The sequence below is a fragment of the Tinamus guttatus genome, unplaced genomic scaffold (genome assembly GCF_059628265.1).
Source record: "Tinamus guttatus ecotype Peru unplaced genomic scaffold, ASM5962826v1 Tinamus_guttatus_pri_ptg000240l, whole genome shotgun sequence".
In the NCBI taxonomy this organism is placed as follows: domain Eukaryota; kingdom Metazoa; phylum Chordata; class Aves; order Tinamiformes; family Tinamidae; genus Tinamus; species Tinamus guttatus.
The window spans coordinates 6602882-6627292 of record NW_028288774.1 but is presented as its reverse complement, the minus strand read 5'-3'; the positions used below and the strand labels follow the sequence as shown (position 1 = coordinate 6627292).

Here is a 24411-nt window from a genome sequence, read left to right as displayed (position 1 = left end):
GAGTATAGGAAGCAGACAAAAGAGAATCGGTATTTATTTTTCTTTCTGTGCCGAAGCCACATGGCTGTCATACTGGTAATGACTGTAAAAATGCTGATTCAATTACTTATTTACATAAAATCTCTTTTATATAACTGTAATGAAAAGCCCGTTTCAGCTGGGAAACAGAAAGCAGGCAGATGCTGAATGCGAGCAGGCTAAACCGACATAAGAAAAAGATCGTAATACGCATTAGCACGAAACAAGGGCAGTGTAAATGACCCCAGTGCTCCCCGCTCTGCCTGCCCGGGCAGCAGCGCACGGGGCCGTTCCGCGGGCGCAGGGGCCAGGACGCTGCTCAGAGGTGCCTCAGCACAGCGCTGCAGGCCACGACTTTGCTTCAGTTTGCACAGGGTGATGCCAGTCCAGACACCCCTGCATTGGGGCTGCGCGGCAGCCGTTACCCTCGAGCCACCACAGCACCCCGGTAGCTTCAGGAGGATTTATCCCGCAAGGGCTGAGCCAGGAGGGCAGGAAGCAGCGTCTGCCTCGCTGAAGCGCCTGCTCCAGGAAAAAGCCTTGGAGAGAGCTCTGGAAGACTGAACCCATCTTCAGCACCTTGGGAGGCTGCATAGCTGAAGGGCAGCAGCAGATAGGGCTGTCATAGTCAGGACAGTCACTTTTGCCTTAAAATCAGCCTTACCTTTATATTTCTAAAGGACTGGATGGCATTTGCAGTTTAATGGTCTTGTTTCTGACACTGGCATGCTGAAAAATAAAATTCAAAAATGAATGAAACTGAAAAAATCTAAACGTTAAATAGAATCTTCCAGTATTTTTTCCTCGTAATTCATCTAGCAGTTTTGCTTACTAAATCACTGCTTGTTGTTTTCTGAGAAAAGGGTGGGCTCTGCTCACCAGAGGAAAAGTCTCTCCCTTGGGCGATGGCCTGTTGCTGACAGGCTCCTCTTCTTCAGGCAAGACCCTGGGTTTAAAGATGCTCCAAGACAGGGCTCAGAGATACCAAAGGCTGTTTCAGCAGCCAGAAAAGTGGGTTTATAGACTGTGCATAAGGAATCATCCAGGTGATAGAAAAAAAAAGCACATGAATCAGCCTATTAGCAATCTTTTCCACACAGTGAGCCGCTCCAAACTCAGAGCGATGTCTCCAAAGCTGCATGTATTTACTTCAGCTGAAAATCTGATCCATGTTTTTCTCGAGATGCGCTGTGTTTTTTCAACTCAGCAATCAATTTGCCAATCACGAACTATGAGTGTGGGTGGTGAGGGACAGAGAGGCACCTTCACGCTTCCAAATGCTTTCAGTGCAGATACAGTTATTAGACAGATGATTTGTTTGGCTGAGGTTGAAATCTGATCTGTGCTCATTATAGTACTCTGGTGGCAATTTTTCCTGAATTTTAAATAAAAGTGTTTGTGTTTCTATAGTAACTCAAGTTACTTCACCCAGGTGCCTGACACATCATTAGTATTATGCAACCTACTGAATTAAAGCCAAGTATAATAATACAGCTGAACTATATGTAAAGGATTATTTTATTTCCTGTGAAATTGCGGCCACTTACTGGAGGGTGGAGAAGGAGAAAGACAGCAAGGCTTCCACAATGTGCAGTGTTGATGCTGAGCCGTTCAGGCCAGAAAACAGATATAGAAAAGACAGAAGACATGGGGAACACTGGAGGCACTGGCTCCCAGGCAGGGACCCACTGGAGCCAGGTAGGTCCAGCAGTGCTGGCCCATCCCATGGGAGCTTCCTGTCCAAAGAAGGAAGGAAAATTCAAAACTGCAGAGGACTGCAGCTGAAAATGTAGCTTCTCGTGGACATTTTTTGCCCCTCTGAAAGAAGGCGAATGCTGTTTCTGGGTGGCAATAACTAATAACCGCAAGAAAAAGAGGAAACATCACTCTATCCCAGGGACATTATCTTGGAGAAAACCTGTTGTCTATACCTCTATCTATCTATAAAATGCATTAAAAATACATATACTGCCCTTCTATGTTCAGCCATTGAAAAACTCATTACCAGCAAGTTGGTCCCCATGTAAAACGCTACTTAGTATCACTTTTAATACATTTCAATACTCCTGTGATTTTTAACTGACCCATAGCGTTCTTCACGGGGATGATCAGTACTAATTTTATTTTTAGGCTTAGCTTTACCCTAACCGATAGGGCAGGGTGTCAGGTTCCCAGCACCTCTCGACCCACACGACGCTGCTGCTTCCCTGGTTCCCCCAAGCGCGGGTCACGCTCGCCAGGGCTCCAGCCTTGCCACCCGGGAAGCGCGTCCCGCCGCCAGTGTCCAGGCGGAGATGCGACCCCGCAAACGGGAAACGCACCGGGAACGCTTGGGCTGGGACACACGTGGGATACCCGGGCTCGGGTCGCCTTGGGTCCCCGCGGCCGGGAGGAGCCGCCGCGGCCGGAACCCGCCTGCGGCGCCGCGGCGGCCGCGCGAGGCGCCCTGGCGGCCGGACGCCGCCTCACGTGAGGCGGGAGGAAGGCGGAAGTGATGGCGGCGGGCGCCGGGGCCCGGCGGCGCGGCGGGGAGAAGCGGCGCTAAGCGGGCCGGGCCGAGCCCGGCGCTGGGGCCCGACATGGCGGCCCGTGGCGGGGGCTGCCCCCGACTCTGCTCGCTGCTGGCGCTCGCCACTCTGGCCGCGCTGGGCGTTGAGGCCAAGGTGAGCGGCGCGGGAACGGCAACCGCCGAGTCCCTTACCCCAACCGTCACCCCCCGCGCGCCCCAACCGTCGTCCGCGTGCCCCAACGGTTGCCTTGCGCCCCCTCCTCAGCCCCACACGCCTTGCGCCCCCGTTTCTTCTACCCGTTTTTCCCTTAACTGCGTGTTCGTTTTCGTGGAGTTCAGGAATGGGGCGTCCAGCCCCGTTGCCGCTTCCCCAGGGGCCGAGGCGTGGAGGGTTTCACCGAATCCCCTAGGACGGCGGTGCGTGTCCGCCCCAGAGCCGGTCTGGGAGCGGCTCCGGTTTGCCCCTTGGGAGCCGGGACTGCTGCTTTCCGGCTGCACGGCCGGTTGCTTCTTGTTGATATCCTCCCATGAGCTTGATGAAAAGGTAGCGATTGCTGTAGCTAGGTATGTGATGTTGGTCGTTAAATATGGCAAGAATTAGAATAACCGAGTCTCGTCTGTTTTTATTAGGACTTGTTTCTGCGCGACGCTTAAGTTTATAGCATTTTATTTAGTTTTGACAGAGTGCTCTGAGATGCTGTCATATGAAACTGTAAGTCGTTGCATAGTAATTGAAAAGGCATTGTTTGAAGTAAAACTCCCTTTGTTTGACTGACTGTATAAAAAGAAAATTGAGATCTGCCAGCTGTCATATATTACTTTCAGCTTGGTGCTCTACTTCCGCTCAGCATTACGTGTCCAAGTGCTTTCATCTTCTCTCTTCGTCCATGCTGGCTCTTCTGCCTGCTGCTCTCTTATCTGAGCAGAGTGTCTTTAAGTTTCCTTTTGCTAACCCTTGTGGAGTTTAGGCTATGTTATTGTCCCTGTGACTTACAGTGAAATCATAGTATCTTCTAATCAAAATATTCCAAATAGCCAAATCAGCTTTACCCCTAGTTTGTCCTTTTTAGTGCTAATTAACCTTTTGACTTTCCTATGGCAAGAGCTTGGTGCAATCAAGGTTTTCTGGTCGAGTTTAGCGTTACTCTGACCTGACTGTTCAGTATCAGTACTTCTAAAGGCAATCTCCTAGCTACTTTGAATTTCAAATAGGCCAAGTTTACCTTTTGTGTCTTCTTATTGTTTCCTCAAATATATTGCTCATATTTGGGTTTGAGAAAGCAGTCATTTATAACTCTTTGCTCATCATCTTTGTTCTCATTGCAGGATTTTCTACTCTTCTGCAGTTTGAGAAAGGAATTATCTTGTTTGATTATACGCAAAGTAGTCTCTTCCTGGAATTCTTTTGTTTCCAGAAGTAGTCTAAATGTGAACTTTGGATGCTAATTCTTTCTTACTTTCCATAATTGTGGAACGCTAGTTGTCCTCACTTCTTTTTGCAGTGCCTCTCACTGCTTATACAAGTCTTTGAATTGTTTCCCTAAAGCTTACTTTTCCAAGCCTGCGTCATTTTTTCACATTTCTTCCTCCTTTACGTGATATCCCAGTTTGTACTTCTCTGTCTACCACATGGTATGCTGTTGCTGCTTAAGAGGGCCCTAGATTATTATGGTCCACCTAATAATTTTGCTTACAGAGTTGTTTTTGTTGTTCAGGAAAAATGGTAAATGAATGCAGAATTATCCAGAAAGGCTTCTTTGGCAACCTCTATTTGGGATTAATATTCTTTTCTTCATTTAAGGCTAGTCACTGTCTGTACTATACATAAATTGAATAGCTGACTATAGCAGCATGAGTGACTCCTAAAATATGTTAATGGTTAAAAAGAAAAGTGAACTTCAACTCAAGATTTTTTCTTTGGAAGAATATATTTGCTATCTGAAAGAGCAGTGTTACTTGAGAAATTGCTCTGCTTACTTTTTTTTCTCAATATGTTTGAAGGGTGGTTGTTCTGTGAAGGAAATTCTGGGTAAGACTTTTCAGAGATACTTGCAAGTAGTTTGTGTTAAATATTTAATGTATTGCATCAGCATAGTGCTTTCTGTACCCTGCTTCGTCATTAATGATACTTTGTTCTGAATGTGTTGCTTACTTTTCAGAACTCTGAGGATGTCCGGTGTAAATGCATCTGTCCTCCTTACAAAGACCATTCTGGCCGTATTTACAACAAAAATGTTTCACAGAAAGACTGGTGAGTTTATGGGGTATCAAAATTATGATGAGTTCTACTGGTTAAAGTCATACTTCACTGTGATTATGTGCGAGTATTCTGTAAGAAGGCTGAGGAATTTCATCTTTTGCGTTAACTTACTGGTACTTTACTTTTAAAAGCATTCCGGAGTTTGTCTCTAGCCAGGGACAAGGCCCAGAACCCTTGTAATCCCTCTTCTGTCATCTGGTTTTGATTGCTTGCATATTTTGCTATTTATTCAGACTGAAAAATAGTAGAGGAGAATGGGTTATTGTAGTTTGAATTCAGTGTTTTGAAATTGTCTATAGGATTGCAAGGAAGCCTGGCCTTGGAACTAGGATTCAGGGGAGTTGTCTGTTCTTCCTCTACCCTTAAACTTGCCCTGTCATTTAGAGATTACTTCTGGAAGATTCTGTTCTGTTCTATTTCCGGGCTGTTTCCACAACCGGAGAGTGCAGATACATGAGACAGCTTGAGCTGTCTCTCAGAATATTGTTTCTGACAGGGAGACGCCTTGCTTTCCCATGCCACAGCTGGGCACGTTGGCACAGCTGGCACAGTTCATGCCAGCTGTGGCAGCTGTCAGACTTCTTTCAGGGCTGAGGACATGCCCGGCCTGGGATGAGGGGATGGAGATGAAAGGGGCATGGAAATGATGTGCATTGGCCTAGATCTCTTGTGTAACTTCACCTCAGCTATCATCATCTGTGTGAATGATACCAATAAAAAGCTGTAACTTGAGCTCAGCTTGGTGCTTGAAGTTGTCAGAAATTTTTAAATTAACCTATAAACATGTGAAATACTTCTAGGTATTTTAACTCTTTATTAGTTCCTAATATACCTGAAGATTACCAGCCTGAGCAGCATCAGGATAGCAACTTGATACTGAAAAAGCTTCATGCTCCTAAACAGTTCCACTGAGGTAATTATAGAAATAAACTTACTGATACAGGTATGTGTAGAGCCATGTCTTAATTTACTAAAATGCTTGCAGAGGAACTATGAGAAAGAAACATAGTAAATTTCAATCTTATCTTTATTCAGTATAAGTGAGCATAAAATGCAGTCTAATAAAAGTTATTATTTTTGTCCCATATGATTAACTTAACAATATTAGCTCTGCTGTGAGAGTGCGGAAACATGCTGAGGGAATTCAGTTGCAAAAAGCATTTCAGAGTAGCAATTCTATTGGTATTGTTGCTCATTACTTGTCTGTAGTGAAAATGGATTTTTGGTGGGTTTTGCTTGATATGCAACTTACTGGCAGAGAAGATCCTCCTTCCATCCAATTCAGTATTGGAACTGACTGAAGGAAAAGCCAGCTTTGAAGGCTTAAGTAATTTTGTGGTGAAAGATACTGAGGCATACAGAATCTCCTAAAATCTATTTTGTGGAGATCCTGTATTAGGTGACCATCTGGGAATGTTTTATGGCTTTGATCTTCAGGTTGTCGTCTTCCTGCCTTTAAAAGGCTTAATTGCTAGTTCATGAGCACTAAATAAAGAAATTTAATGTTGTACTTTGACTCCTGCATCTGTGTAAGTGACTTGTTATTGAATAGAACAGAGTGATAAACATAATCCTTTTGGTATTTATGTAAGTCATTTGTATGAGACAAAAGCCAGGTCGATTTTTAGTGTCTTTATGAATTATGCATGGTATAACATTGACTTAGCTTTTGGCTTATTCTGACATAAAATTAAAAATTAATTTTTAATATTCAACCCAAATCATGCATGGCGACATTCTTACTAAGGTGATTCAGTTCTTTTACTTGAAGTGCTCAGTTCTTCAAGCTTCAAAGACTGGTGGGTGAGTGCTTTATGTGATACCAGTATGAGCTGGTGGTGCTTTGATCCCACTGAAAGCAGTCGCTGTTCTAGATTCAGGCCGGGAAGCGTTGCAGGCAGCCAGCCCTGACGCACCAGGCAAGCGGAGAGGTGTCTAAGCACCTAGCAACATCGTGTTTGTTTAAATAACCCACTTTGAGAGAAATCTGTTGGCGTTTCGTGTTCAGAGGCTGGCTGCCATGGGAGGAGTGGGCTTGGAGGGGAGGGGAACACACTGACTTCTAGCTGAAAATAAAGGAAAATCTCTTTGCGCAGACCCTGCACTTCAAACTAGCCTGGCTTACACAGGAAGACCCTTTCTTAATGCTATTATTGTAGGCACTAATGAAAGGAGAATGCAGAGGTCATGGAATGGGAATATCCTTCAGTAAAGAATCATCCTTTTTCATGTTTTCTTTTAAAATTACAATAAAATTACACCAAGGAGATACATTATTTAAATTCTGAGATTTCTATAACTTTTACGCTTCTGAGCAAATTGAAACACTGAACTAGAGAAAAAATGCTGATCCCAATATTTGATAACGTACAATAACAGCCTTTCCACTATTCTTAAGCAGCACACTGATATAAGCTTGCCATATTATGAATTATGCAGCAATTATGAAATTACTTAGGTTATAACTTACATGTTCTTTGATTTTGGTAGTTCAATATTGCACTGTGGCATGGACACCATAATTGCAATCACAAATAAGTAGGGAAAAATAAAGTTTCCGTTTCTCTTGAGAGAATGGATTAGAAGTTTGATAGTTTTCGTTTTGAAAAAGAAATACAAACAAAACAGAAGGGATGAGCTGATATCTTTTTTTGTGGTTCTGCGTCATCTTAATGTAGCAGATCCCACTGCACAATCATGAGCTACTGCTGTCACATCAGGCACTCCATTACTTGCTTCTGACTGTACCAACACTGAGCTAACCAAGATAGAGGCGAAAGCTGGTTCCTTCTGTAAGGACAGCATTCTAGGAGGAGCTTAGGATGTGAACTCTAAATGACCAATCTGAGTCAGCAAAAGGGGTGGAATTACGTAAATTGTTGGCAGAAGTGCTGGCTAGTATGGTGGAGAATGCCCTCAAATTCTCATTTGTGCTTCTTGGCCTGAGAACTGGCTTATATTTTGTAATCGTTTAAATCAAATCATGCGTTTGCATCCTGGTCCAGTGCTGAAAACTAAATGATGCTTATATGCCATAATGCTGCTTATAGAAACAACCCATATGACTTCATTTTTTTTTCTTTAGTGCCAGTGACTCATGGCAGTAAAAACAAGACTTCTGTTCATGAACACCAAAAAGATGTTAATCTTCCTTCAGACACTGGAAGGATAGAATAAAGCTCTTAAAGTATGATGAATAAAGAAGTGGGTTATAGATGGAATTTACTTTCATGTGGTGTCAGTGTCAAGTGATGCATTTCTTCTGGGATTCTACTGTGCTCTTGATCAACAAGCTCAAATCCTTGAACGTGTTAGGCTAGCTACAATAGCATCTTGTATTTTTCAATGAAAATGTAAACATCTGTATTTACATAAAGTTCTTGCAAAACATGTTTAGTAGCTTGTCAATAGCATCTTTCTTAATTAAGCAAAATAATTGAGGTGCAATATTTTGTTAAACCAGGGTAGCCTATAGTTCATAACAGCGTAACTTAACAAAAGGGGACTTCTCTGCTCATGCCACTGGAGGTGCCCACCTCTGAAGCTCTGAGGTCTGCCTGCGTAGAGGAACAGGTAGGGTAAAACCAACCCAGAACCCTTTCTGTTTTTTCTTCAGTGACTGTCTTCATGTGGTTGAACCTATGCCTGTCCCCGGACCTGATGTAGAAGCGTACTGTTTACGTTGTGAATGCAAGTATGAAGAGAGAAGTTCTGTCACAATTAAGGTAAACAGTAGAATTCTGTTGCTATAGATTAAATATGTCAAACAATTAGTAAATAGGTCTGACACATTTTAGAGGAGATAATGTCCTGATGTTGGCATGAATTGTGCATATATTTTATATTGGGCAGGTTACGATCATCATATATCTGTCCATTTTGGGCTTACTTCTTCTGTACATGGTTTACCTTACGTTGGTGGAGCCTATACTGAAGAGACGTCTCTTTGGACATTCCCAGCTTATACAGAGTGATGAAGATATTGGGGTGAGTTCACCTGAGTGAACACGCATTTGAGTTGGCATAAAGACTGGGATGGTTATTTGTTAGCTTATTGAGATGGATAGCTTTTTGCCAGGCACTTAGCTTCTTTTCCTGAGGGAGATGATATTCTTTACAGGAATGGTAAGGCTGTATGCTGACCTCTGAAGCCACTATTTTTTTTTTTTCTCGCACTGGTTAAGCCAGGCGGTCTCCAGACATCCCTTGCCACTTGACCTATTCAGTTATTCCGTCCTCTTTGTATTGAAGAGGCGCTTGGAAAAGTATAAAAGCATGGAGTATAGCTCTGCAACTGCCTGGGATTTTATAAACTTATGAATCTATAAGCCTTGGGGAATTGTCATCAATAACTAATGTGGGGAAAGTATTCTAAGTTGACAGCCAGATTGGTGGCAACATGTCGTGTCAAAAAGCTTGAAATGATAAAGGAGTTTCTAAAGTCTGATAACACCACCAATGTTGTTTCTGCATTGAGTTCTGTTTTTACTTGTGAAGTACCCTTCAAGTGTGCAGTAAACTTAGAATTTCTAAACCCAGACTCAGTCTATGAAACCCCTTTTCCATTTGTTTTAAGCTAAAACTTTCAGCAAATGTGAACTCTTTAGAGTTTAGTAAGCCCTCTTGAAATAAGTGAGACCTAGCTAAAGACTTAAAGTATTTACTAATCTCTTACAATGGAATCCTTAAGAATATTTTAGTTTTCCTTCAAATAGTAGGCTGTTAGAAGAGATAAGTTAGTTTGGTCATGGTCAAACAATAGTGTGATGACAACACTTAGAAAATCTATTTAAATGCTTGTAAATACCCAATAGTTCTGCCTGTTGTTTCAGTGACTTCCTAGATTTGAAGGGATCAAATTTGGTACATGTTATGCCTGTATTGTGTTTTTTTAAGTGGATCACACTCAGTTTTGTAATGTGAACTGTCATTGTCAGAAAACTGAGAAGCATATTCTTTAGATCTACATCTCCTCATCTGCCATAACAGCCATTCTGAGTCCTTTTTTTTTGTTTTGTGTTTCTTTTAATTTTAAATTAAGCATTTTTCTTAGATAATAGCTTTTATCAGCTGTGCCTCTTCTTGTACCTTGATTTCACAGCAGAAATGTGTGATTGTCACCCAGATTTGGGCTAGTGTTTGGAATAATGCATCTGAAGATGCTTTATTCCTATTTCCTTCATACCCTATTCCTATTCCCTCACATTCTGTATTTCTTGTGACCCGCTTTCTGTGCTTGGTTATGTCTTATGTGGAGATATATTCAATATGTCTTTGTATTAATGTCCTAAGATATTTCACAGTCAAATTTCTGCTTAAATCAAATCAGCTTGTGCTGTAAGTTGTATCTCCGTTGGATAAATAATTACTATATCTCCAAATCTGGAGTGGAGTTTTCTGGGTATAGGGTGAAAGAAAAATAATATCCTGTGGGAGAACAGGATTTAGTTAACTGCAGAATGAATTTATCCTAAATTTTGCATGCATTTTATCCAATTTCATGCTTTGCTTTGTCTGTTACCGTGTCCTGTCTCATGCTCGCAGAGTCACTAGTGCGGCAGTGCTTTGAATAAAGTGTAGTAGCTTCTTGTCTAGTTCTTGCTATTCCTTTCCCACTCATCCTTCTCCTATGACAGTAACTGTGGAATAATTGAAGGTCTTTCATGGCTTATTCCCTTTCTTGTCTTTCCTCTTGCAAGTTTTTCAGGTATCAATCCTTGTCTGACTCAGAAAATACCAGTCTTTGTAAGCAGTTGTTTGTTCTTTCTTGTTGCCCACTGACAGCAGTGGCAACTGATGAACATCTGTAAACCTTCTTTCTTTTAAGTTTTCTTACTGACAGTAGTTAGCCTTGGAGCTGAGATCCACGCTTGTCAGGCGTGGCAGTATGGTCTAACTTTTCCTGTGCTCTCTTTTTGTCCTTGTGTTTCTTGGTGGAAACATGCTGCTATTGTGCTTTTGTTTCACTGTGATTTACTTCCTGTTAACTTCCTGTTATAGATATGTCTAGCTGTATAATCTTTTTTTATAGGGAGATTGTAACTCTTTGGGTCAGGGGCTGTCTCTTGTTCTGTGTTAGCATGTTTCTTACATGTGTCTTTGGGACTTGATGGCATCACTCCAGCAGGTATCCTTAATGATAATCTCTGCACTACAGAGAATTAGGATTGCTACTACAGCAACATACTACAAATAAAGTATCCATTAATGTAAACACTTCAAAAATCTCTGGGGAATGAAAAGGAAGATGACTTGCAGATACAACTCAAAGGAGTTGTTTAATACAGAGCATGTTGGTTTTCTTCTTTCATTTGTACTATACATTGCACACGTGACTTTCTGACATTAGCTTTAAAAACATGACTTTGTTGAAGGCAGTTTGACAAACACAAGAGGTTCCATTCCAACTTTTACTGCTTCTGACTTAGATTTATTTATTAGAAGAAAATACAGCTTTGCAGGTATTGTTAGGAAACAGACAGAGTAAATATTAAACAAGTGCTCAGTTATTGTTGAGCTCTTTGTCACTTAAACAGCTGTATTTACACTTTGCTTTTAGACAGCTTTGTACAATGGGTTTAGTTTGGTAAACATCAGAGTGTGTTGGTTTTATATAGAATCTTTGTGTGAACATCCCAAGCTGCCTTACAGTAAAAGACTGAGAGCTGGCAGAGCACCAAAGCTTTAAGTCAGCACTCAAGTGAAGTGCGTTCGTGATGATAACGGCAAGATCCCAGTCTCTGCCTTTGTTCTAGGCTTCTACCCCAGCAGCTACGAATGGGGTCAAGGCTCTGGGCAGCATATAACTATTTGGCTGTGCAGTGAAGCTTGGTCTACTTGGCAAACCTGTGGAAGCTACTTTGAATGAAAATTTGAAGTACAGTCCTAATTGCCACACGCCTAGTTTGCCATATCGGCTGACTAGCTGGTTAAATAGCTTGTGTTTTGCCTAAAAAATACTATTGTACTTGCTGAGTGGAATTATTGAGCACTAACTGCTAATTTTTGCCATTTCAGGATCACCAGCCTTTTGCAAATGCCCACGATGTGCTGGCGCGTTCTCGGAGTCGTGCCAATGTCTTGAATAAAGTGGAGTACGCTCAACAGCGATGGAAGTTACAGGTCCAAGAGCAACGCAAATCTGTCTTTGACCGTCACGTTGTGCTGAGTTAATTGTCTGTCTTAATTGTAACTCCAAGGAAGGACTAATTGAACAAGCTGAATTATGTCTTCCTGATCCTACCACTTCAAAAGGGTTCTCTCTTTTGGTTCATTACTGATAGAAAAAAAGTATTTGGACTTTGAAAGAATGTACTGGAGTGGCAAGTATTAAAATAAACTTAGTTAATTGAAAGCTAAAAAGCTTTACATTTTCAAATGATTTTTACTAACAAATCTTACAAAAAACAAAAGACGCTACAGAAAGTCCTGAGCTGTCTTGGGTTGTCACTGTGGTACCCTATTTAGAGTTGTGGCTTTATGGTGATTTTTAACTCTGTCTTTCTCTGTACTTCTTATGTGGTCAAAAAGTACCTGGGAACACAGTAATTACTTAAAACTCACTAATCACTTTACATGAAGACCTTTTGTAAATATACCTGGATTTTCTGATGACTTATGCTAGGTACTGGAAATCTAAATCTTGCAGTGCAGTTTTCATATTGGAGAATGAAATTCTGAATGGTTGTGTTCATCATTTGATTTCCTGCACTCTTATTTTGAAGATGCTGTACATCAAGTGATGTTTGGAGATTTGAGACAAAACTTAAATGGGCACTGATTCTTTGAGCTGCATACTTCAAGTACTGTGATGTAGATAAACTCCAATGCAGTGCGTATTAAGACAGTGTTGGCATTTTTGTTCTGTTTTGCTCTGATAGCTTAATATATTGTATGCGTGATAACTCTTAAAATCCGCTCCTTTTCTTATCATGGGTAAAGTCTCAGGAGTTAGTATATGATGAAATATTTATTATAAAAATCTTTCTGCATCTGTGTGCACTGATAGTGTAAGGCACATACTTTCTCTAGCATCTGTTATCCTGGGAATTAGATGTATTTTTTTTTTTTAATCTGTGACTCCATACTCATCTCTCTGAGGTAAACAGTTGCTAGATAACAGGCTTTCATATATCCCCTTTGGAATGTAATAATTAAAGATAAAGCTGATTTTCGAAGAAAAGGGCGTGTAGTATCTTTGTCGTCATTTCACTCCCTCAGTATCCTACATGTTAGTTCTATATATAAAAGCATTTCTCTGAAAATGCTTCAGAGTAGAAGTCTGCAGTGTATTTCAGAATTTGAGTAAGGGAAGGAATGGCTCATCAAATGGCTGACTGAAAAAAAAAAAAAAACAGTTTGTAACCCCTGACCTAAATTTAGCTATAGTTGTGACTAATTGCCTTACAACAGTTTGAAATTCCTGTGTCAAAGGAAATAGTCTCTAGACCAGTGCTCTTGGCTGGGCATGCCAAGTGCAGTTTTGGCTTTCTTAATCAACAGCCTGGATGGATGTGGAAAACAGACTGATGACACCTGTGCAGGTAATTCTTTCACACCAGGGATGGAAACAGGGCTGTTCCACAGCAACATTTGCAGTAAATGACAATGCCACTTCAGCGAGCTGCAGGAGAATGGAAACAAAATGCATTCCCGATTACTTCCTGAAGAAATCCAACTGCCTTCAATAGAGTTTGAAAACTTGTAGTCTCACTGCCAGATTTGTTGCCATTATAGGTATGGTGTGGGTGGCAAAGCCAAACCAGAAATAAGCAGATCTAACTGTAAGCTACTTTGCATGTTGTCAATGGACTATAAATTACAGTCATCACTGACTCAGCGGAACAAGCGACGTAGTTCAGGTAAGAGACTTGCGTGTTGCTCTGTCTAGCAATGAGTCTTCACCGAATATCAGTGTTTCTTAAATTATTTCTATCAGCTATTCTGTATGAGGGTTTCTGTAGCTTTTTTAAATGACTTGCATTTAATATGGCCTGTTATTTGATTAAATATGGTGTATGAAAAATGGAAAATATAACTTAGTTTCTTTAATATCATCCAGATGTTATTCATCAGTCTTAAAATAACACGTCCTGTTTCCTTGGATTTTACTTTCATCTGAAGATCGGTGAGTCTGTCATCCTTTAATAAGAAAACCATTACAGCACCTGAATTTTGCACTTTCTGCAGACAGTGAGGTGGCAGATTTTGTGGAATGCTGCTCTGCCATGGAAGTGTCAGTGCTAGGCAATCAATGATGCAAGTATCTCATTGTGAGTTTTTTTTGGTTGGTTTTGTTTGTTACATAAAAACACTTTTGCTCTAAAGGTTTTTCTTGCTTTGTAACAGTTTATTCTGTGGTAATTTTTTTTACATCACATTGCAGTAGAAAACAGAGAATAACCCAACATGTAATATTAATGAAGTAAAAAAGATGACAGCCTGCTATTTTTCTTTTCTGATGGTTATATGTGTGTTCACTTCGGATCTTTTTGCATGTCTAGTAATTTATAATGAAAGCATATTTATGCTACTGGCCTGCCTAAAGAAGCCTCTTTTTAAGATTCTTGTGTGAGCACATGCTATAAGCTCAAGATTTCTGTATTGACATCTATTGCATTATAAACATCAGGCACACTGAATACAGACATGTTTTGATGGCAGATGGTACGAGGATAGGCCCCTCAGTGATAATTCTTTCCCTATTAAAGTGGCAGATGCGGAATTATTAGGAGACTTGTTAAATTATCTCCATGTCATCATGAAGGATAAAGGAAACCCCATTTATGTAGTGGGACTCTGGTCTGAACACTTGGAAGCTTGGTTCAGGCTCTTGTAAATAGTGCAATGTGTCTTTCTCGTAGCCTCCTTAATGTTCAGGTGGCTTTTCCATTACAGAGGGCATAACAAAAATTAGGTGTTCTAGAGAGCAGTGTGTAGATGAAAAGGTGAATGGTAGGAAAGTGCTGGGGTCTGCCTGGATTCTGTGTAGGCAGGGATTGTTCCTCATCAAGGAGAATGAATCACACTCTTATTATTATTATCTTAAAATATTGGCTATTTTACGTGTATTTTTAAGAAGCTGTCTGCTGTTTTTAGTGGACTACTCTAAATCACAGGTTTGTAGCCATGCTCTTAGCAGTGTGTAGAATCACTTCTCCTCAGTAAAATAGTTTGTACCCGAAGGAAGGTGATCAGGTTGTGATGTTTTGAGGTCGGTTGGATTTTTTTTTCATATCAACTAATAAAATACTGATTCCAAAATAAAATTAGTTACTAATATTATCATATTCTGTATCTGTGTTCAATATACAGGTAAATGCAGGAACATGGAGATCCAAGGAGATGCCAGGCTTAGCCAGAATTCATCTTTTAGCCTTTTTGTAAAACCTTTTGCACAGAACGAATGCAGTAACTTGACAGGCCTAAAGTTGAGATTGAAGTGCCTTGCCTGAGCAAGCTTGCTGTCTGCTGAAGACAGCGAGTGAGACATCAAGTGAGTAGAGAGAGCAAGCAGCATGCTGCAGAAGACTTTGCTGAGGGTAGGGAGTCCCTTACTTGAATTGCTGATCTGATTTTTTTGGAGGGAGCAGAAAGTAAAGAGCATCTCAGATGTTGGCCTGTGTTTTCTGTGTTGGAAGTTTTAGTCGACTCCGAGCAGGATCTGTGTTGCAGATATGGAGAAAGTTCCTCTTCCTTTCTAAATCTGAGGGCAAGGGAGACTTTGCTGCATCCTTTGGGAGGTTTTGATTTTCTTCAAATCTTTTGTCTGTGTTGTAGGTTTGCACCCTCCCGTGTGTTGAAATGGAATATGGTCTGCTCTATGATCTTCCAAGATCATTCCAAAATCCTTGAAATGCGTTAAAAACCTGTCCTGGAAATGCCAATAATGCCAAGTATTGCTAAGTCCAGTTGATTGATGTTGTTTTCTTTTCTTTGCTGTTCAGTAGGAGTTGTTAAGCTTATGTAATTATATATCTCCAGGGTAAATGCAGAACCTAATGGATGGCAAAGGCTACTGCGACTTCATGGACCAGTTGTCCATCCGTGGCGACACCCAGTGCATGCCGCTGACCAGGTCTTTCTGTGCAGACCCCATGGTTACGTTTCACGTGTACCCAGAAACATCAAACCAGGTCACCTGCTCTGAGGATTTGTCATTCGTTCCCTTTGTGCCAGAGCATCTCATCACGGAAAGCTTCTACAACGAGTCCTGCACCTTTCCCTATCAACTCCCCTGTTCCAGCTACGGCAGAAGCGAGTACTCCTACGGGCCAGCGTTCATCAGAAAGAGGAATGAACGGGAAAGGCAGAGGGTTAAGTGTGTCAATGAAGGATATGCCAAACTGAGGCACCACCTCCCTGAGGAATACTTGGAGAAGCGGCTCAGTAAAGTAGAGACTCTCCGTGCTGCCATAAGATACATCAGCCACCTACAGTCTGTTCTGTACAATGAAGCTGCACTGCCAGAAAAAAGGATCGTGGAACCAAGCCAAGCACCCAAAGCAACTAACAAGCAAAACCAGTTTTTGAAGACTATCTAAGCTCTTCCAAAGCAAGCAAAAGTTATCCTGCACAGGAACCTAATAATCACTATAGCAGTGGCACGCGTGTTCTTGGCACGTTTCAAGAGCAGATCATGTCTAAAACTCTTACCAAACCAAAAATGCATACCTATACCAGGAAAGTAACTACATACCATCACACCCTACATGCTTTTAAATAAAATACAGATTTTCTGCTAGCGAGACTGAGCTCCTTTTGTTTTCAGTTACATTATTGGTTTATTCCTGCATGCAATTCCTTAAACATTTTTCTTCTAATTGCTTCTATTTTTCCTACGAAACAAGGAGGACTTTAGAAGACCTTAGGAATGCTGTTAGAAGCGAGCAGGAAGGATAAATTGGCTTGGTGGGGAGGAGGAGAGCAATTCTCCCAAGCACGGTTACAAACTTAGAGCATAATGTTTTGCAAGTGCAATTCTATCCTTTCCTTATTAATTAATACTTTTACTCATTAAAAACTATTGGCCTGTCCTAAATTCTACTGAAAGCTGGATTCGTCTTCAGCTCAAGTGCCCTTGCAATGACTGGAGCTGCTCACAAAACTTGTCAAGAGGGTTGGCAGCAGCAGGTCTTGCAAACTACACCCTGCTGTATGAATTCTTTAGCACTTGCACTGATAACAGCCGAGCTCTGGGGTGGACATGTCCTCTCCTGATCTGTCTCCTTGTGCTACCTACTGGCAGCTTCAGCCAAGCGATCTAGAACAGATTTATGTGAAAATGCCTAAGAATTTGGCTTGTGACTTGCAAAGCGTTCTGCACGTTTGCTACATGTAAAGGCTCTTTTGTTGATGCTAAACAAAAATGCAGCTGGGGACGTGAGAGCGGTTAATGTGTGGGTGCAGCAGAAGGCAGGGGAAACGGCGACAGACACTGCTGCTTTAGCCTCAATGCAGCCCCTCATCTCCACTGTTCTGTTCGTGTATAGACAGGAATCGGAAAATGTCTGCAAAATGCAATTAATCCCCTCATGCACTAGCATTTGTTAAGGAGGAAGGGGGGATTAGAGATCACAACAGAGATTAATAGGAAAATTCTTCCATGATATTCTGGCTTTTTTTTTGATACTCACTTTGAAGAAGAAAAAAGGAAAGAATTCCTGTGTTTTGTTTTGTTGTTTGTTTTGTTTTTCTTTTTTTTTCTCCTGTTACTATGCAAAGGGAAAACTTCTGAAGTGATTTGACCCCAGCTTGTTTCAGCCTCAACCTTTCTGTCCCCGTTTTAGGCCAATATATTTGTAGCATCCTATGCTTGCTTGTTTTAATTGAATCACAGAGTTGCATACAATGTTGTTTTGGCCACACAAAAAACCACTAGTGGACACTGTACCCTCCTCTCATGATGTTCTCTGCCCTGGCAGACTTTAAAGGGATCTCTGGATCCATAGAATTGGCGGTGGTGGTGGCGGGGGTTCAAAACGGTGTGGAGAAGTGGTGGAGAAGTGGTCCCCTCCGGAGTCGTGTCCCACTCACCTTCAGTGGTTAAGTGGGACACGTCAGTTCCTGTTAGCGCTGTCTGTGGCAACCTCCTTAGTAACTGGAGAACAGCGGCAGCGAATGGTTTCCTGCATCAAGCAGGCCAGAGGACAAAGCTTCCATATCTGGACCGTGTCCAAGGTGTCCACATTCAACCTTATCAATAGCTGGTAAGTTCAAAATCCTGCTGCGCTTAGTACTGCTTGGAGCTATCTAGAAATTCCTAAAGTGTTATGGATTGTCTTTGCCCCTGTCCTGTTTTATACGTAGCTAAGGGGGCCTGGCTCTCGAGAAGCTGTGGCAATCCGTACAAAGCATTTCAAATTAACTGACCCATGCATTTCTTTGGAAACTATCAGCTTGTTTTGTTTAACAGTATGAAAGTTTGCATAATTATGAAATAAGCGAGCATATTTAAATGAGGAAATCATTACAAGGCACATTTTACAGCAGTTCATGTACTCCTGGTTGTTGTTGGAATTGCTGTATTTTTTTGTTATATATAGTAAGAGTGGGTAGAAACTCATAGAAATTATGCTAAGTTTGTATATTTTTGTTATCTAAAAGACTAAGAAAATATTCAAAGCTAAACATTTTCAAACGTGCCTAATCTGAAAGCTTAAACTGTATTTTTTACAGTCAATTAGACACTTCAAATCTGTATCTCCTCATGTTTCCATTCAGCTTTACTGCGAGCATGCAAAGCCTCTCTAAGTGGTATAAAAAGACTGTGATCGAAGCTTGTCTACTAGTTCTTTTTGCATTACTGGTTGCGTTATGAACCTCATGGTGACAGGCTCTGAATAGTTATCACTTGTCAAATCTGAGCCACTCTTTCTTCCCCATGGCAAGCCATAATCTGGCTGTTGTAAAACATGACATGAGAGGACAGCTTGAACATCAAAATATTTCTTTTTAATATACCACTATAAATATAAGACAAGAAAACAGGCAACCGGAATCTAGCTTTACATTGAAAAACTGTCACATTTACTCAGCTGTGTCATCTCTAGCTGGAGTTTTTGCCATAGATGTAAAATAGGGCAGGTTTGCCTAGGCCAGTGTAAAAGACGCTTTTAAGGAGAGCATAGGTGTAAGAAGGGAAAGATGAATGTTACAGAAGGAAAAAAAGTTGGAGGAAGGAGGGGACATTGGTCTTCTGGAGATTTCACAGCATTTCTAATATCTTGGGGTGTTTTTGTCACTTCACCATGTTGAGAGACTGAAAATCACTGACGTTAGTGATATGGGTTCATACGGCCAAATTCCAGTCTGGATTTTTTTTTTTTTCCTCCTTCTGAAAACGATTGATGCAAGTCGTGGAGTCCTGAGGTGCACTGGAAACCATTTGTGTGTGCAGGAAAATGCCGATATGTAGCCTGTGCTCTTCTCAAGTACCCACAGATCATGTTTTGCTTTTGCAGGTAGCTGCCCTTGCAGGAATGGCTCGTTCAAAAGGATTTCTGCCTGCAGATCACAAGTATTGCAGCGCAGTGACGACTCTGGACAAAGTCTCGTGCTGCAACGTCATACCTACCACCAGCCCCTGCTGCAGGAACTCTGTGGTAGTGCACCCGGCCTGCAACCCCATGCCCCTCAGCCCCTGGAGGTAAAATCAAGTTCTTGTTTGAATCTGTGATTTGTTCCTTTTCATGATATCTAATAGGATAAGACAGCCTGGAAAGTGTTAGGTTGATGAAACCTGACCACCATTTCCCGCCTCTTCCCTAGCAGTTCTTCAGATGGTATTAGCTAAAATGATTTGCTACTTTGGAGATTATGAAAAGCAAAGCTTAGAATAAGCCTGCTATCAAAGGAAACATGCCTTTATATTGCTTAGATAAATAAAAGGATCTTGCATTAGCAGCCATCTTCTATGAAATGGTTCCAGTGCTGTGTGCCAGGGATTTTGTTTTGTTTTGAACCTGAGCCTGTCATCAAACAGCAGCTTTATTTTCACTTTTCTGCTTTTCCAATGTTCCCTGAATGGAATGTCCTGTGACAAATCCTTAGCACTCAGGTAAATCTAAGCAGTGTTCTCTGCTGCAGACCTACCCTTGCTCTCTCCTGCTCTTCAGGGCTCCTTTGGCTTGCCATATAAATTGCAAAGCAGCTAGTGTGGGTTATGCTGGGACTGCAGCATCTTTCAAGCACGTTTCCTCTAGATCCCAAGCCTAGGAGGCCTGCAAGAACAGGCACTGGTGTCTTTACTTAAAGAGCAAGGAATTCCCTCTGCACAATTAAGTAAGTTTTCTCTTTCTTTCTGCTTGCTGTGACTTACAGGAAAGCTGAAAAGTCAGGCGCAATGATCCAGTTCTCAAAGGTTATAAGATTTCTTCACTTGACATACAGAAGTTATTTTCTCTCAGTTTTTCTCTGTGACCTGTTTTCTTTAATTTGAGGTGCCGGTGGATTAGCTGCTGCCTCCCTGCCCACATCACAGTGTGGAAGAGGCCGAGTGTTTTGGAGAGCTCAGCTGCCTTAGCTAGGGATGTCCCTGTTCTGGTGCGAGGGGAACACAATGGATTTTATTACCATGGTACAGTAAAAGAAGAGCTAGAGGTGAGTGACTGCTGCTCTGCATGCTCATGCCAGTGTTTGCAATGCCGTGTGTGTAGGGGGAGGCTGATGGGTCCACCAGAGGATACAGGTGGGTCACCCAGTGAGCTCCAACAGAAGAGCTAGGTAAAACCTGCTGTGTCTGCGTGGTCCCCCTTGTTAACACTCCTTGTATCTCTGAGCACTAGAAAAGACCCAGCATGGTGGCACAGTCCCCCAGCAGTCACAGGAGCGATCAGGAGCTCCTTACACGTTGTGTGGGGTTCAGCTACTGTATGAACTGCAGGAGAAATGGCAAGGACAGCCTCTGTTCGTGATTATGTTCATTGCGTGCTATATAAACCCCATAAAGTGTCCTAGTGTGCTGGATTGCTGGGTGTCCTCGCTCGCTGCCTAACGGCACGCAGGGCCACCTTGTCACTGCAGCACAGCCTCTGACACCGGCGTGTCAGTGGTGCTCAGCGCCCTGCTCTGCTAACCCACCTTTCCCAACTCCGTGTCTGGAGGCAGGGCTTGCATGGAAGCTGGAATCTGTGCAAAGAAAAGCAGCACAGATCAGTGCCAGAGGGGCTGCGAAATCACCCTCCTCCAAGAGGAACCAAGTGTGCTGCAGTGTCCTCTTTGAGACTTCCAAGGAGGATCTCGCACACTCTCACCAGGCTGGGCTGCGGTGGATGTCATACTCCCCCGTGGGTTTCTTGTCCATCGTGCTACTCTAATTCAAAGAAGGTTTTAAGCACTGCGTGCACTGCTGCTGCCCTCCACATCTCCTGAGCTCAGCTAGGAGATCTCTGCTTTCCTCCCACCCTGCTCCCAAGGCTTATTGCCAACAGTTCCAAAGTTTTGCAAAGTTTGCCTTTTGTCCCTCCAGCCCATAACCCTGTGTGCCCCGGCACCGCCGTGCACCGAGATCAGGCCGCCTCCTTCCGCGGGTGCGGGGCACTCGGCCGGATTCGGCCGGTGCTTGTGGTGTTGTGGACACTGCACTAGCTGCTGTTGTGTGTAGACACGTAACAATAGCACAGGAAAAGTGTGAGTGTGTTGTGTATACACCTCCGCCCAAGCCAGCTACACCCCAATGGCACCGTGTCTTTCCAGAGATGTCAGTGATAGCTTTAATTCATTAGTTTGTTAGCACTTCAAACTAAACAGGAAAAAAAGGCCTATTCTTGCTCAAGAACAGGGCAGTGCTGCATTTGATGTTGATGGAAAGCCTCTTGGCTGGCCTTGCGTTCAGTTCCTCCAAAGAGCAGTGGGTTGACGTTGCATGTAACAAGGAAGGGCATGGCTAAAGAACAGGCTTGAGCAGGTTTGGTGTCCCTTGCTAATACTACACCCTGTTTAGTTACTGTTTACGCTCACTTGGTGATCTGCCTTGGCCTAAAAGGCTGCAGCATGATTTGCCAATGAAGTGTTCTTGAGAGGAACTCTTATTTTGTTCCCGGTAACAGGGCGAAAGAGGAACGTTTCTGGTAGAGTTGGCCAAACCAGTGGTGGCACACGGCAAGTCCCCCGTGCGGGTGCAAAAAGCAGCCGAGGATGATATTCTGGAGTACATGAACGGCATGAAGCACTCTTTGCTCCCTGGGGATAAAGTGCTGGCCCCTTGGGAGCCAGATATGGTGCGGCTCGGCCCAGGAACTGTCCTCATGGGCATTGAGACACGGGATCCCCTGCGAGGTAAGGGAGGTCCTGACCTGCCTTCCTTGCCTTGCAGAACAGGCATGGTGCTGCAGCAGCAGTGGGCACTCAATCCTCAATCACAGCTCAGTTGGTGGTTTAAAGCTTCCAGGAACTACTGTGACTTGCTAATAGGTACCTGTGTGTAACCTTGCTAGTTTACCCCTAAGGAAGCTGTGACCTACCAATGGGTTATTTCCTGTCTGCTGGGACAAGGGTGTGCGTGCTGTGTGGGGCATGGGGCCTTTTCCTGAGGGATCTGAAGGAAGCAGATCCTCTTGGAGGAGGATCGTCTGGGCTAGGTGCTTAGCTTAATTATAGACCCCAGGGTGATTTTATCCCCCAAGCATGTGGTTTCAACAGCTCCTCTGGCTTCCCATGCTTGCCAGTCAGGCTGTGCTGACTTACCAAAACACTGGTAAAATATTCTCGATGTGTTACTGCTAACTTTGGCAGCAACAACAAAATTGGTCTGTCAGCATTTATGTGCCCATTTGATGAAAAAAACAGGAGGAAATATACTGCCAGGCCTGTTGTTGCACTGACAGTGTCTGAGCTGCCACATCACCTTTGATGACCTGGTGATGAGGAGGTGCTGCAGAGCTGGCCGCACTGCTGGCCGGAGCGGCCGCAGGCAGAGCAGCTGCTCATGCTGCTTATCTTTTCTCTCAACAGCCGCAGAAGATGAAGAAATTACGGTCCAGTTTTGGAACGGCAAGAAAGTGAAACTCCCACTGGGTGTTGCTCTGTGGATCCCTCCTAGCCGATGGGAGAGGATTGTAGAGATGATCCGCATGCCCTTCACCAGCAGCTTGAAGGCCAGAGAAAATCCTGACACTAACTCTTGTATTTTTTCCTGCAGTCCCGTAACAGTCCCAATTCCTCTTTGTACCATAGGTACCCTTGCTAGGCAAGGCCTGCTCTGCTGGCCGCATCTTCACCACCACCGTGGTGGTCCGTGCTGCGCATCAGTACGTTGGGGCTGCATCTGCTGCTGCCATCCTCATAGTGAGGCCTGGTGGCCTCTTCCTTCCCACTCCTTGGTCCTTCCAAGAGGAAAGGAAGAGGCAGAGCCCAGCAGCAAACCCTCTTTGTGCCTTCTAGACCTGGAAGGTCCAAAACAAGAAGCAGCAGAAGCCGCTGCATCTCTCCCCTCTTCTACTTTAGAGTGTGACCAGGAGCCGTTCCCCGCTGAGCGCAGTGTGATGGACAGGGCTGTTAACACTGACTCCAGACTGCAGGAGAAGCCCAAGCTAAAGGATTCTGCAAGGCCAAAGTGGAAATACTGGCAAAGGAGCCACCACAAGTCCCATCCTAGTAATCCAGGTACCTTAAAACAAGCAAACAAACAACAAAACAACCCATAGAGAAGAGGTGACCAGAGGCAGATAACCTGTGTGCTCTGGTGCCCTCTACAGCTGGACAGTCACTTAGCCTGCAGTTACCTGGTCTAGGTATTACAAGCTTGGCTTGTAATTATCAGGCTATGCTGCAATATATTCCCCTTTGTAATGTTTTCCTGCATGCTCTGTAAGTAACTCATCCAATGGAGAACTACCAGAGCAGCAAGTCATTTTTAGAAGCATAGATATGCCCCTCTTGAGCTCCTTCTCAATCATCTTCCCATGCTTTTTATGATGTTCACTTCCTCACTAACCTTCACAGCTAGTCTATGCCGAATAAATCACTTGAAAAAATATTTTCAGGCTTAAAATGTGTTCTCTTCTTAAACGAATGTTTCTCAAATGCAGTTCAGGTTTTATTCTTCATAGGGCTTAGATGTCTATAATTTCCCCCCCTCCAGGATTTGGCATTCATGGCAGCTCACACATGAAGGGCAGGCTGGCATCCGAAGCCAGCGCTGCTGTGGACAGGCCGTGTGTTACCCCCACTAACCAGAGTGCAATGTTTGAAATTGTCAAGCAGCCTCCCAGAAGGCAGCTCACAATGAAGGAAATCTTAACCTCAAGCCCTCATCAATGGTAAGGTAATCCCTATTAATGCTGTATTTACTTAGGCATTTCATTTGTTTGAAAGGAAGAAATGTTCTTATTAACTCTCTGGGGCTTAGCTGGAGAAGAACCTTGCCTCGAGTCAACTGTCTGATAAAGCCACCCCCAAACAAAAGAGAAACCATCAAATAAAAAAGAACGCACGTGTGTGAGCATTCAGCAAATGCTGTACCTTCCGAAACCTGCCCAAGGCCCATTGGCATCAGCCCAGTAAAGCCCTATGGGAAGTGGGAGCTATGTAAGTGGCCCTGAAAATAGACAGCTCTGAGCTTTAGCAGCGATGAACCAGCACAGCACCACAGAAGAAAAACTATGTACAACAACTCCCAGATGCA

At 43.0% G+C, this 24411-nt stretch overlaps 3 protein-coding genes across 3 annotated transcripts; all 3 read left to right on the top strand.

Moving 5' to 3' along the window:
- Positions 1–2573: 2573 nt before the first annotated feature.
- Positions 2574–12969, top strand: TMEM9B (TMEM9 domain family member B). Its single transcript, XM_088525734.1, has 5 exons — positions 2574–2681; positions 4687–4778; positions 8404–8512; positions 8640–8774; positions 11805–12969. The coding sequence occupies exons 1-5, from the start codon at positions 2598–2600 to the stop codon at positions 11958–11960; spliced, it is 576 nt and encodes a 191-aa protein (XP_088381860.1). The 5' UTR covers positions 2574–2597; the 3' UTR covers positions 11961–12969.
- Positions 12970–15526: 2557 nt separating this feature from the next.
- ASCL3 (achaete-scute family bHLH transcription factor 3) lies at positions 15527–16530 on the top strand. Its single transcript, XM_010225816.2, has one exon. It carries the CDS (start codon positions 15776–15778, stop codon positions 16328–16330), a length of 555 nt encoding a protein of 184 aa, XP_010224118.2. The 5' UTR covers positions 15527–15775; the 3' UTR covers positions 16331–16530.
- A 2737-nt stretch (positions 16531–19267) lies between these two features.
- CUNH11orf16 (chromosome unknown C11orf16 homolog) lies at positions 19268–24015 on the top strand. The gene is given in 6 exon segments (XM_088525941.1): positions 19268–19434; positions 20228–20387; positions 21836–22064; positions 22740–23332; positions 23334–23390; positions 23869–24015. Coding segments are annotated over 6 exon segments (1353 nt in total).
- Positions 24016–24411: the final 396 nt, after the last annotated feature.

Coding starts and splice junctions, on each gene's coding strand:
- TMEM9B (XM_088525734.1), top strand. CDS start 2,598: ATGGCGGCCCGTGGCGGGGGCTGCCCCCGACTCTGCTCGCTGCTGGCG. Junction 2,682..4,686: donor CGCTGGGCGTTGAGGCCAAG/GTGAGCGGCGCG, acceptor CTTACTTTTCAG/AACTCTGAGGATGTCCGGTG. Junction 4,779..8,403: donor AATGTTTCACAGAAAGACTG/GTGAGTTTATGG, acceptor TTTTTTCTTCAG/TGACTGTCTTCATGTGGTTG.
- ASCL3 (XM_010225816.2), top strand. CDS start 15,776: ATGCAGAACCTAATGGATGGCAAAGGCTACTGCGACTTCATGGACCAG.